This window comes from Rana temporaria, chromosome 6, assembly GCF_905171775.1.
Source record: "Rana temporaria chromosome 6, aRanTem1.1, whole genome shotgun sequence".
Taxonomy (NCBI): Eukaryota; Metazoa; Chordata; class Amphibia; order Anura; family Ranidae; genus Rana; species Rana temporaria.
In genome coordinates, this window is record NC_053494.1 from 126,387,088 (window position 1) to 126,399,984 (window position 12,897).

At 48.0% G+C, this 12,897-nt stretch overlaps 1 protein-coding gene across 1 annotated transcript in view; it reads left to right on the forward strand.

The window, feature by feature from the left end:
• IDH1 (isocitrate dehydrogenase (NADP(+)) 1) overlaps positions 1–12,897 on the forward strand; it is a 43,745-nt gene that overhangs the window by 24,912 nt on the left and 5,936 nt on the right. The window contains exon 7 of the mRNA XM_040357322.1: positions 1,025–1,165. Within this exon, the coding sequence (XP_040213256.1) occupies positions 1,025–1,165 (141 nt within the window). The remainder of the gene's footprint in view (positions 1–1,024; positions 1,166–12,897) is intronic.

Consider the following 12,897-nt stretch of genomic DNA (forward strand, 5'->3'; position numbering starts at 1 on the left):
AGGGTTGATGACCACTGCCCTAGGGCTTGTGGCAATGCTCACTTTTGGGTTTCCCAACTACCGCTAGTCAGTTGCATCCATGTCAAATGACTGGCCTTAAAGAAGTCTGTACAACCTTTTTTCCATGTAACGCCAAGCCCTCCGCTAAGTTGCCCAGAATCTGGTGGTGTCCCTTTATTTTCCCGGCTGGTCCCACTTTCTGGTCTGTGCCATTTGTACCCACTACGCTAGGTTCACTCCACCTGCCCACTGGTGCTACTTCTGCTTTGCTTCATCTGATGCTCCCAGCACTGTCTTTTGCTCCTGGCTGCTGGCATGGTTCCTGGTACACTTCTCCAGTTACCCTGGGCTGCTGGCACCATTCCTGGTACATTCTGTTTGTTGCTCCTGGCCACAGGTGTAGTTCTTAGTACTTTCCTCCAGTTGCTTCTGGCTGCTAACACTGTTCCTGGACACTTTTACCTGATATGCCCAGCAGGACACCTGATGCAATATCAGAATCGGTGTCCTGCTGCTAAAAGTGTAGTCGTTTTTTAGAGTTGTATAAACGTATAATAAATATTAAAGTGTAACAAAGGCAAATTTTTATTTCATTTTGGATAGAATAAGGGAGGGTTATAACCCTTGTCAGTTTTGATTTTGCCATCCTTTCCCATAGCCACAACAGGAAGTGAAAGGGAATCCCAGTGCGTCACCAGAACTAGTGTCCCCATTGGAAGATATTCCCTCAATTAGCACCCTGGGATGTTCTCTTACTTTTGATTATAACAGTAAACAAGACAAATCGAGAGGGTAAATAAGAATAAAAGGAATAAAAACTGACCCGTGTTCTAATTCCTCTCCACTCTATCCAAAACGAAAAAAAAAAAAAAGTTTTGCCTTTTTGTTTACACTTTTTTTTATTTATAGTGGACTGCTTTTCAAATATGTAAAATGCCAACACAACTGGATTGCAGTATCGGGACATTTCGTAGCAGAATGTTTTCATTAAGCCCTGTATTCTCTTGGATCTGTATATCTCTAGGATATGGTTCTTTGGGAATGATGACCAGTGTTTTAATATGTCCGGATGGCAAGACTGTGGAGGCAGAAGCGGCACACGGCACAGTAACCCGTCATTATAGGATGCACCAGAAAGGCCAAGAAACATCTACTAATCCTATTGGTAAGTATAAGACATAATTTATATTTGCACTTCTGCATACTGTACATTTTAGGTTGTGTTCTGACTCTTTTTATAGAAAAGTCTGGCTGCTTGGAATGCAGTGGAACCTTGGATTACAGGCATAATCCGTTCCAGGAGAATGCCCGTAATCCAAACCCCTTGCATATCAAAGCGAGTTTCCCCATAGAAGTCAATGTAAATGAAAATAATTTGTTCCACACTGACTTCAGTCTTCAATGGCATGCAATACCGCATGTGGCCTGGGGGGGGGGGGGGTGCCGGAGAGCTTCGGAACCACTCGGAAAGGCCTGAGGACAGCTCGGAAAACCTTGGGAGCGGAGTATTTCTGAGGTTTGTTGAACGGCTCTAGGACCCACCTCAGGCTGGGCACGGTACTGCACACCGCTGTGGCTTGAACGTTGCTCGTTTTGCGAGACAACACTCGCAAACCGAGTCAGGATTTAAAAAAAAAAAAAAAAAAACAGTGATCGTATTGCAAAATGCTTGTATAGCGTTACTCGCAATCTGAGGTTTCACTGTATTAGATTTTGGACACCAGTGATTACAACTAAAACATTCCAACTGATTGTTATTGTGCAGGTCTAGTAATTCCAGCTTGTTTATAGCATATTCTTAGATGGTAAACAATGGGGTGATTGCGTTTTAACCTGTTGCCAACTCCTGCAGTAATATATTATTAAATATATTTTTTAAATTAATGCAAAAAGTACTTGAATTTGACTCAACATCCACCTATCGCAATCCCTCTTCAGCAGAATTTAGGCCTGGGAGCAGGAGAAGCAGGACAAGGACCCAGTCATTTGTGCTGCAGTGTTTATGCTGCACGTTGAAGTAAAGAACACAATGACAGCAGGGGGTGAGCCAATCGGTCTGCTGCTTCTACTGCAGGAATTTTGTAGCTGGATGGATAGAGCCTGATGGCGATTCAGAGACACCAATTCCTCATCATGTCTACTCCCATTTGTGAATGAGGGCTGCTTTTAGCTATAGAATCTGCTTGCCATCAGAGCTGCTATAGAATCTGCCCACTGCCTGCCATCAATTACAAGATAGGAGCGAACTGATAGGGAAAGTTGAAGGGACTCGTTTTCCCATCAGGCTCTGTCCACTGTCGGCATCACTGGTTGCTAGGAGCCTGTTGACAGTGACAACTAGTGCCAGCTTGGGAGAGGAGGGGGCGGCTGCAACAAACATGCAGCTTTGCTACACAGCACATTTCCCACCTCTGTACACCAGCTTAGACTTGGTCTTAAAGGGGAGTTCCAGCCAATATTTATGTTTATTAAAAGTCAGCAGCTACAAAAAGTGTAGCTGCTGGCTTTTAATAAATAGACACTTACCTGCTCCAGCATTCCAGCGACGTGCCGGCCGGGGCTCCGCTCCTCTCCCCCCCCTCCCCGGCCGGCGTCTTCATTGTCACTGTGGGCACCCAGCCGTGACAGCTTTCGGCTTCACGGCCGGGCACCCACTGCGCATGCGCGAGCAGCACTGCGCATGCGCGATCGGCCCTGTTTGATTGGACAGGCGATCGCCTAGGACCTGTCATGTGTCCTAGGCGATCGCCTACAGGGAGGGGCTGCCAAAAGGCGATTAAGCTTAATCGCCTTTGCAGCCCCTCGGCGGAAGGAGGAAGGGGGACAGGAAGTCCCCTTCTCCTGAAGCCCCCACTCCCCCCCCCCCCCAAAAAAAAATTACATGCCAAATGTGGCATGTAAGGGAGTGAGGAGTGGGATAAGCGGAAGTTCAATTTTTGGGTGGAACTCCGCTTTAACGTGATTGTACAGGCTTAAATGTTATTGTTTAAAAATAACAAACATGTTATACTTACCTGCTTTTTGCAATTGTTTTTGCACAGAGCAACTCCAATCCTCCTCTTCTCTGGTCCCATACTGGCCCCTCCCCCTTAACAAGTACCGCTTTGTATGGGGGTACTCCTAGGCCAGCTGTGTGTGTCCATAAGACAGTGTGGCTCAGCCCAGCCCTCTTCACTGACTGTGGTTGGCATCAGCAGGAACCAATGGCTCCCGCTGCTGTCTAATCAGGGGGAGAGAGAGAACCAGACAGACACAGCACTGGATTGATGCAGGACTCAGGTAAGTATTTAGAGAGAGGAGTGGGGTGGGGACTACCAGTGTAAGTGTTTTTTTTTTTTTTTACCCTAATGCAGTGTTTTTTTTAACTCAATTTAATTGTGGGCCGCATCAGCATTATGATTGCCCTCAAAAGGGCTGGTTGTATCTGTAAGATTAGATGTCCAGCGCATCCCTTCTCCTTACATTGGATGTTAGGAGCCACCCCACCATCAGAAGTTGAGTCTCCCACCCTCCCTTACATCACAGTGCACCCCCCTTTCCTTATGCTGCTGCTGGGAAGAAGCTAGATGCATTGCTTGAAAGCAGAAAGTAAGGGTCTGGAGATGGACCAGAGGAGGGCTGGAGCTCTGCTGCAGGTGCAGAAGAGGTGCGAGGGCCACATGAAATGGCCTGGAGGCAGGCGTTGAATAACTGTTGCAGGTACTATTGTGCTTTTGCTAGTATTTGACTGAACTGTCAAGCTATCAAATGGCTAGTGAGTGAGTGAATAACTTTGTATAGCGCTACAAATGGTAACTGAATCGCCTCAAGGCGCTTATTTCCATCCAGTGCCGTCCTTATCCTTCAGAAGAGATGAGTCTTGAGTTTTTTCCGGAAGGCCCGATGGTTTTGTTCCATGCGAATGTTTGTGGGGAGAGCGTTCCATAGCCGTGGTCCTTGGCTGCAAATCTTCGTTCTCCCTTTGATTTGGGGATGTGGAGGTGGTTTTGGTTAGTTGATCGGAGAATGCGATTGGGGGTGTAATGCTTTATTTTCTCGCACAAGTATTGAGGAGCGATTCCTTGTGTACACTTGTGGGTAAGACAAAGTCTTGAATGTGACCCTATCCTTTACGGTTAGCCAATGAAGGGTTCTTAGTGAGCTAGTGTCATATCTGATCACATGGCAACTTGAGATCAGTTGGCAGTTCCTTTGGCACTAAAGGAAAGGAAGGTTCTGGTTTATTCTTCTAAGACTTGTACAACAACTTCAACATTTTTTTTTCCTTTGATAAAATAGTTGGGGGTGGAGGGGATTCCAGTTTGTGGAAAGAAAGTGGTTCCAGAGATTCTGACTTGGGCAGTACAGTGGCTAAGTGTGCTTCCGCTTGGCAGTAATGGGGTCGTCGGTTCGAATCCCAACCATGGCATTACCAACCTGGTGCATATTCTCCCTGTGCCGGCGTGGGTTTCCTCCAGGTACTCCGGTTTCCTCCTACACCTCAAAGACATGCTGGGAGGTTAATTGGCTCCTATCTAAATTGGCCCTAACATAACAACGTATGGATGTGAGTTAGGGGTGCAACGGATCAAAAAAGGGATTTTTAATAACAGCTTACCTGTAAAATCCTTTTCTTGTAGTACATCACGGGACACAGAGCAGCATAGCCATTACACATGGGTTATATAGTGTACCTTTAGGTGATGGACACTGGCACTCTCCGACAGGAAGTTCCCTCCCTATATAACCCCCACCCATAGTGGGAGTACCTCAGTTTTGTAGCAAGCAATGTGTCTCCCAAGATTCCCCATAAGAGGGGTGGGAGCTCTGTGTCCCGTGATGTACTACAAGAAAAGGATTTTACAGGTAAGCTGTTATTAAAAATCCCTTTTTCTTTATCGTACATCACGGGACACAGAGCAGCATAGCCATTACACATGGGATGTCCCCAAGCAATGCTAAATGAGGGGAGGGAGAGCATCCAGGTAAAGCAAAAAAAACAGCGGGTGCCAAAGGACAAGAGGACTTTATACTGCGGCCTGTAGAACCGCCTGCCCGAAGGCTGAATCAGCGTTCCTCCTAACGTCCATTTGATAAAATTTAGCAAACGTATGAACAGATGACCAGGTCGCTGCCCTGCAGACTTGAGCCATAGAGACCTGGTGATACGCTGCCCAAGAGGCGCTCACAGCTCTAGTGGAGTGAGCTTTAACCGACAAAGGCGGGTTTTTCCCTTTTAGGCCATAGGCCTGAATAATCAACTGTCTAATCCATTTGGAAATGGTGGCTTTAGACGCTGCCTGACCCTTCTTGGGTCCTTCTGGCAGAATAAACAAGACGTCAGTCTTGCGAACCTGGGCTGTGGCTTTCAAATAAATCCTAACAGCCCTGACCACATCTAAGGAATGTAGCAATCTCTCCTTCTTTGAAGAAGGTTTAGGAAAAAATGACGGAAGAATCAAGTCCTGATTTAGATGAAAACTAGATACTACTTTCGGAAGAAAGGACGGATGTGGCCGAAGAACGACCCTGTCCTTATGTAGTACTAAATAGGGTGCCTTACACGACAAGGCTGCCAGTTCCGACACCCTTCTGGCGGAAGACATAGCCACCAAAAAAACCAATTTCCTAGTTAACAAGACCAGCGGGATCTCAGATAAGGGTTCAAAAGGCTGGAATTGTAAGGCCGATAGAACCAAATTTAAATCCCAAGGATACAGGGGAGCCTTCACCGGAGGATTAATCCGAATAACCCCTTGTAAGAACGACTTTATTAGAGAGTGAGAGGCCAAGGGTCTTTGGAAAAAGACTGATAAGGCAGAAACCTGCCCCTTGATTGTGCTAACAGCTAGACCCTTCTCTACTCCTAACTGTAGGAAATCCAAGATTCTCCCGATGACATACTTGCGGGGAAGCCACTTCCTAGCCTCACACCATGCAATGTAGGCTTTCCACACCCTATAGTATATAAGTCTAGAGACTGGCTTTCTAGCATTAACTAGGGTGGAAATAACCTGGCCAGAAAGGCCCCTGTTTTTAAGAATTAGGGATTCAGCCGCCAGGCCGTCAAATTTAAGGCTGGTAAGGCAGGATGGAAGAATGGCCCTTGTGAGAGGAGGTCCGGCCGCAACGGGAGGACCCAAGGTTCCTCTATTGCCATCCTTATTATTAGGGAGTACCAAGGCCGCCGGGGCTACCAGAATCGTTGGTTTGCGCTCCACCTGGATTCTGTGAAGAAGACGGGGTAGCATCCGTAACGGAGGGAAGGCGTAGATCAGCGCAAACTGTTGCCAAGGACATACCAGGGCGTCCGTCCCGCAGGCCAATGGATCCCTTGTCCGGGATACAAATTTGATTAGTTTCGTATTGAACCTGGAGGCCATGACATCCACCTCCGGAGTTCCCCATCTCTGGCAGATGTCCTGAAACACTTCGGGATGGAGAGACCATTCTCCCGGGGACATTTGTTGGCGGCTGAGAAAATCCGCCTGCCAATTGTCCACTCCGGGGATAAACACTGCTGAAATGCATGGAATATGGGTCTCTGCCCAAGAAAAGATTCGGTCCACCTCTCTCTGGGCTGCCAGACTTCTGGTGCCGCCCTGGTGGTTTATATAAGCCACAGCAGTGGCGTTGTCGGACTGTATCCTTACTGGGGAGTCCTGTAATACATCCGTCCACGCTACTAGAGCCAACCGGGCTGCTCGTATCTCTAGGACATTTATGGATAGTCGACTCTCTTTTTGACCACTTCCCCTGCTGGGTCAACCCTTCCAGGACTGCACCCCAACCTGATAGACTCGCGTCTGTGGTAACAATTCTCCATGAGACTGGACTGAACGATCTTCCCCTTAGAAGGTTGTGCGGGGCTAACCACCAGCACAGACTCTGACGTGCTGCATGGGATAGAGATATGGGAAGATCCAGGGCCTGGACCCTCTTGTCCCAGGCTGCGAGAATTGCTCTCTGTAGTTTTCGAGAGTGGATTTGGGCGTAGGGCACCGCTTCGAAGGTCGCCACCAACTTGCCCAATAGGCGCATACACAGACGAACGGTCGGCCTTGCGCTGCTTAGAATTACTTGAATTAGCTCCCTTATAGAATCCACCCTGGACTGGGGAAGAAAGATTTTCTGATGCACAGTATCTAGAATCAGCCCAAGATATTCCAATCTTCTTGTGGGCTGTAAGGCCGATTTGTCCTGATTTAGGATCCAACCCAGAGATTCCAGGTAGGTTACCACTAGGCCTACTGCTTGCCTCAGACTGGCCTCTGAGAGATCGATCACTATAAGATCGTCTAAATAAGCCATAACCAGGATCCCCTGAGATCTTAGGTTGGCCAGAACCGGGGCCAGAATTTTTGTGAAAACCCGAGGGGCCGTGGCTAGCCCGAAGGGCAAGGCTACGAACTGAAAATGCCGATGTCCCAGAGCAAATCGGAGAAACTTGAAATGCCCGGGAAAGATCGGGACGTGCAGGTATGCATCCTTGATATCGATAGATGCGAGGAATTCTTTCCCTTGTAGGGCGGCCACTACCGAACGAATAGATTCCATTCGGAAAGAGCGAATCTTTAGGAAGCGGTTTAGGGCTTTTAGATCCAATATTGGTCTTACATCGCCGTTGGGCTTCGGGACTACAAACAGATTTGAATAAAATCCTTGTCCGCGCTCCAGGGCTGGTACCTCCATAATCACCCCTTGATTTAAGAGGCGGTCTAGGGCCGCTAGAAGCGAGACTCCTTTTTGAGGATCGCTTGGGAGCCTTGACTCCTGGAAGTGGGGAGGGGGAAACCCCCAAAACTCCAGCTTGTACCCCTGGGCCAATGAGGACAGAACCCATTGGTCGGAGATTCTGGCCTTCCAAAGCTCCGAGAAGAAGCGGAGTCTTCCCCCCACCCGAGAGAGTGGGGGCGTTCCTTCACAAATTCGCTTTAGGGGCAGCTTTAATTGGTTTACGAAACCATGGCTTCTTGTTGCCTGAAGCTTGCCCTTGCGACCTGTTAGCAGGCGAACGGCCAGCAGGCCGTCGATACTGCCTAGAGGGTGACGGTCCTGAGACTGGAGAGGTTGGACGTTTAAAGGCAGGCCCCCGAAACCTCTTCTTAACAGGCAAAAGAGTGCTTTTGCCACTGGAGATCTTCTGAATATATTTGTCTAGATCATCTCCAAACAATCTTTCACCCTGGAAGGAAAAACCCGTTAAGAGTTTTTTGCAGGGGGTTTCTGCAGACCAGTTTTTTAACCAGAGAAGTCTCCTCATATGAACCAGAAATAAGGATAAACGAGAAGCTTGCTGGATGGAATCCTTAATGGCGTCAACGGCAAAACATAAAGCTCTGGGCAAGTCAGCTAGGTCCTGAGCTTGTTGTGCCGGAAGGTCCCTTAAGACCTGTTTGGTCTGTTCCTTCAATGCCTGGCATACTCCTATGGCAGCCACAGCTGGTTGAACTACTGCACCTGCAGTGGCAAAGGAAGCCTTTAACAACGTTTCAAGTCTCTTATCGACAGGGTCCTTGAACATATGAATATTGTCTACTGGACAAGTTAAGGCCTTATTAACACATGAAATGGCTGCGTCCACTGTAGGGACAACCCATTTCTTAGAAAAACTTTCTTCCAAAGGATACAGCACTGAGAACCTTTTAGGAGGAAGAAAAATCCTATCTGGTTTGACCCAGTCCTGAAAAATTAGGTCCCTCAGTAAGGGATGGACCGGAAACACTGCATTGGATTGAGGTGCCCTTAGGGAACCTAGAGAGGATACGGCAGCCTGAGGTTCAGGCAGGGGTAACTTAAACTCCGTCCGTACCATGTCCGCTAGGGACTGGATCCATAACCTCTCTGCTTGGGAAGCTGAAAACGGTTCCTCTATAGTGGACTCCTCAGAACCCTGTTCCAAGTGGTCTTCCCCTTGCTCCGTTGAGAAATCTAATTCCTCTGCGGAAAGGATCTCTTCATCTGGAGACTCAACCCTAGGGGATGGGGACCTAGCCCGCTTTTTCCCAGGTAATGAGGCTGAAATCAAAGCAGCCATTCTCCGCTCTAAACCACTCAAGGTGGTGGCTAACATCTCCTCCGTAACAAAGGTAGGAGTTGGTTGAATGGGGCCAGCCGCAGCATCCAACACCCCTGGTGGCACATCTAGGGCAGCAACCTCCAGTTTATCTGGGGAGGAAGGCACAGCCGACGATTGGCCGAGATCCTCAGAGCCCGATGGGGAACCCTTCTGTTTCTTTGGGCCCTTGGCATTTTTGGAGCCTCCTGCGCCCTTAGGAGCCATGATACAAACCCAAGGTACTCCGCTATAATACTACTGACTATTAAGTCGGAGTAAATACACGCCCCCTAACAAGAGAGGCGTCGGTTACTAAATAGAAATAGTAATAGGTTAGGGTAATACAAAACCTTGTTTCCCAAACCTAAGAGGATAGGTAATACAATGCCCCAAGGGCTTGTCACTCATAGGACCACTATGAGCCAGGTATTACCCCCTTAAATTGCTGGTCCAGACGCCTGGGTTTACACTAGCTTAGGCTGCTGCAAGTACACCGGCTTTTAGAATCACTATTTTAAGAGCCAAGCTCTTATTAGGGTGCGTACTCCAATGTGGCCACCGGGTGTCACTCTCCCCAAAAAAACCTGGTATAACAAACTATACGCAGCTCAGGCTGCAGCTCCGTGTCCCACGGCGATCGTGACTGACTGAGAGCCTAATATAGGCTTCAGAAGGACCGCCCTACGCTCAGCCCGCCCCCCCCACGCTGCGTCGCCGAAGTTATTTACAACGTGCGCGCGTACGTCTGACGCTGCTGGAGGAACCAGGAAGTCTCAGGGAGACAGCGTGGACGCTGACGGAGCTATGGGGAGAGACAGGCACCCAGGGAAGACTCCCATCTCTGGGAGGTAAGTCCAGCTTACTTTTTCCAGGACCCTTCCCTCTATGGCAGCGCAGCAAGCCTCTAGACCAGCCAGGGGAATAATCACATGGGGGAGAAAAACCATCCAGTGCAAACAGACTTTGTGGTGATCTATATTGCCCATGCACAGAGGCATAAAATAGGCTGTCCCCGAATCCCCTGTGGAGGGCCCACTGACAAACCAAGTTCCGTGGGCCCTCGCTTACCTTCTCCACGCCGCAGGGATTGCCAAAGGCCCCAATCTTCCCCCATCTCCGTGGGTATGGTCATAGACCTTCAGGGACCGGGGTCCAATTTAGGAACACCACACACCTGGACTTATATAGCACTGCTGGCATCAGGATTGCTAGGTTAAAAACCAGTCCTGGAACCCAGAGTCCAGCCCTCCCAAAAGGAGAGGCATTATAGGCAGAACCCCTCCACGACTTGGGGCCCGGGTACCGTCCACTTTGGCTATGAAGCACCTTGGACGGATCCGGTAGGCTTGCCCGGGTCCCAAGGACAACTATAGGCAGAGCTCTTTAACGTGCACCAACACCTAAGACACTGGCGAAAAAACTGAGGTACTCCCACTATGGGTGGGGGTTATATAGGGAGGGAACTTCCTGTCGGAGAGTGCCAGTGTCCATCACCTAAAGGTACACTATATAACCCATGTGTAATGGCTATGCTGCTCTGTGTCCCGTGATGTACGATAAAGAAAAACTCACGGTTCGGATCGTTCCTCGGATCAGGAGTCACGGATCGGATCAATTTTCGGATCAGCAAAAAAAAAATTGCAGCCTCACTGTGCCTCAAATTGCCGCCTCACTGTGCCCCAAATTGCCGCCTCACTGTGCCCCAAATTGCCGCCTCCCTGTGCCCCAAATTGCCGCCTCCCTGTGCCTCAAATTGCCGCCTCCCTGTGCCTCAAATTGCCGCCTCCCTGTGCCTCAAATTGCCGCCTCCCTGTGCCTCAAATTGCCGCCTCCCTGTGCCCCAAATTGCCGCCTCGCCGTGCCCCAAATTGCCGCCTCGCCAGGGTGGAAGAAGTGAGAGGGCAGCCAGCAGGGCTGGATTTCCTTTCCCTGCCACCCCAAGGCCAGGTTTTGCAATGCACCCCCTCCCCACCAACCGAACCCCCCCCCCCCGGAGAATAGCAGTTGGATGGCAGGGGCGGCATGGTTAGTTCAAATATTTTTTGTTTCTTCTTTTTTTTTTATTGCATTATCATTTTTTTTTTTGTAGCTTGTCGTTTTTACTTTTTTAATTTTTGTATAATTTTCTTATTTTTAATATTATTTTTTTTCTTCTTTACTTTTTAATTACTTATTTTTTTATTAATTGAATTATTATTTCTTCTTTTTTTTTACATTTAACTTTGCTATCACACAAGTGAAAAAAAATTCTCTGTGTCGTAACAATTGAAGGTGACAGGTTCTCTTTGTAAACCCTGTCAGCTCCAAAAACAGTCCTCACAGTTGAGATGGGAAGAGCATAGCTTACGAACGGACGGACGGCAGCTGGGGGGAGGGGGGGGGGGTTTATCAGAGCCAGCAGGGAGAAGTGTGGGGGGAACGGATGGACGGCAGCAGCACATTGTCTCTGCTAGAAACCAACTGAACTCACCGCCGTCTCCACTCCTGCTCGTACACAGCCCCACCTCCTCCTAAGCCCACGCTGTAATAGACAAAACACATCAGCGCATTGGACACGCATTCTGTCTATCACAGCGTGGTTAGGAGCAGGCGGGCTGTGTGCAAACAGCGGAGACAATTTCAATGTGTTTTTTTACCGCTTTGCTCTGCAGTCCCGCGGCACGCCACGGATCACGTGTGTGCCGATCCGAAGTCATTGATCCGTGCGGATCACGGATCAATGACGATCCGTTGCACCCCTGTGAGTTGAGGACCTTAGAGCAGGGCTCGACAAACCCCTGGCACTAGGTCTCATTTGCGACTAGAATTAGTGACATGGCACCTGGGGCGGCACAGCTGGGGTATCCTGTCTCTGTGCGTAGCAACAAACCCCCTCCCCCCGCGCACGATCGGGTCGCGCCGGCCGGTAATCGAGGCTGGGGCTTTGCAGCCTTCTGCAGTCCTATACTTTCTTCTGAAATCTGGAGCTCTCTTGTGGTGGCCGTTGATATGACAAGACAACCAGCAATGTTAATGGAGCTTCCCCTGCCTGTTTTCACAGCCTTTTTTTTTTTTTTTTCGGAATTGGCTTTTATTTTTATTTATTTTTTAAGTAAAAACGGTTTATTTTTTTCTTAAGAATTTTTTATATATATAAGTATATTTGGTTCCAGTCGTCTTTCTGTGTAAATTTGAGATTGGTTAATTCTTATATTGAAAATAAAGCTTTGTCGTCGTTTAAAAAATAAAATAAAATAAAACATGGCTCCTAACTTTTTTAGCTGGCTCCTAGATTCCAAGCAAATTTGTCAAGCCCTGCCTTATGCCGCGTACACACGGTCGTTTTATGTGATGAAAAAAAATGATGTTTTTAAAAACGTCACTTTAATTGACCGTGTGTGTGGGGGAAACGTTGTTTTATGTCTTCTAAAAAACGACCAAAAAAAATTGAAGCATGCTTCAATTTTATGTGTCGTTTTTCAAAACGTCAACTTTCATCCACGCATGCCCAGAAGCTACTTATGAAGCGAGCTTCAATGGAAAAACGTGGTGGAACGTAACCTCGCTTTGCTAGAACATTGTGAGAAAAACAATGGTGTGTAGGCAACTTCGTCTTTGAAAATTGAAGTTTCAAAAACGTCGTTTTTTACTTCACAGAAAATGTCGTTTTTTTTCATCACATAAAGTGATGGTGTGTATGCGGCATTAGAGTGTAAGATTCTTGAGGGAAGGGACTGATGTGTAAATTTGACATTGATGGTGCTATAAGTGTACCTGTAATAATGAGGATGTTTTGGAATTGGTTTGGACAAAAAACAGATGAAAGATGACTCTAATTGTCACTCCTCTATTATTTGAAGACAACATGTGGGGTTGCCATT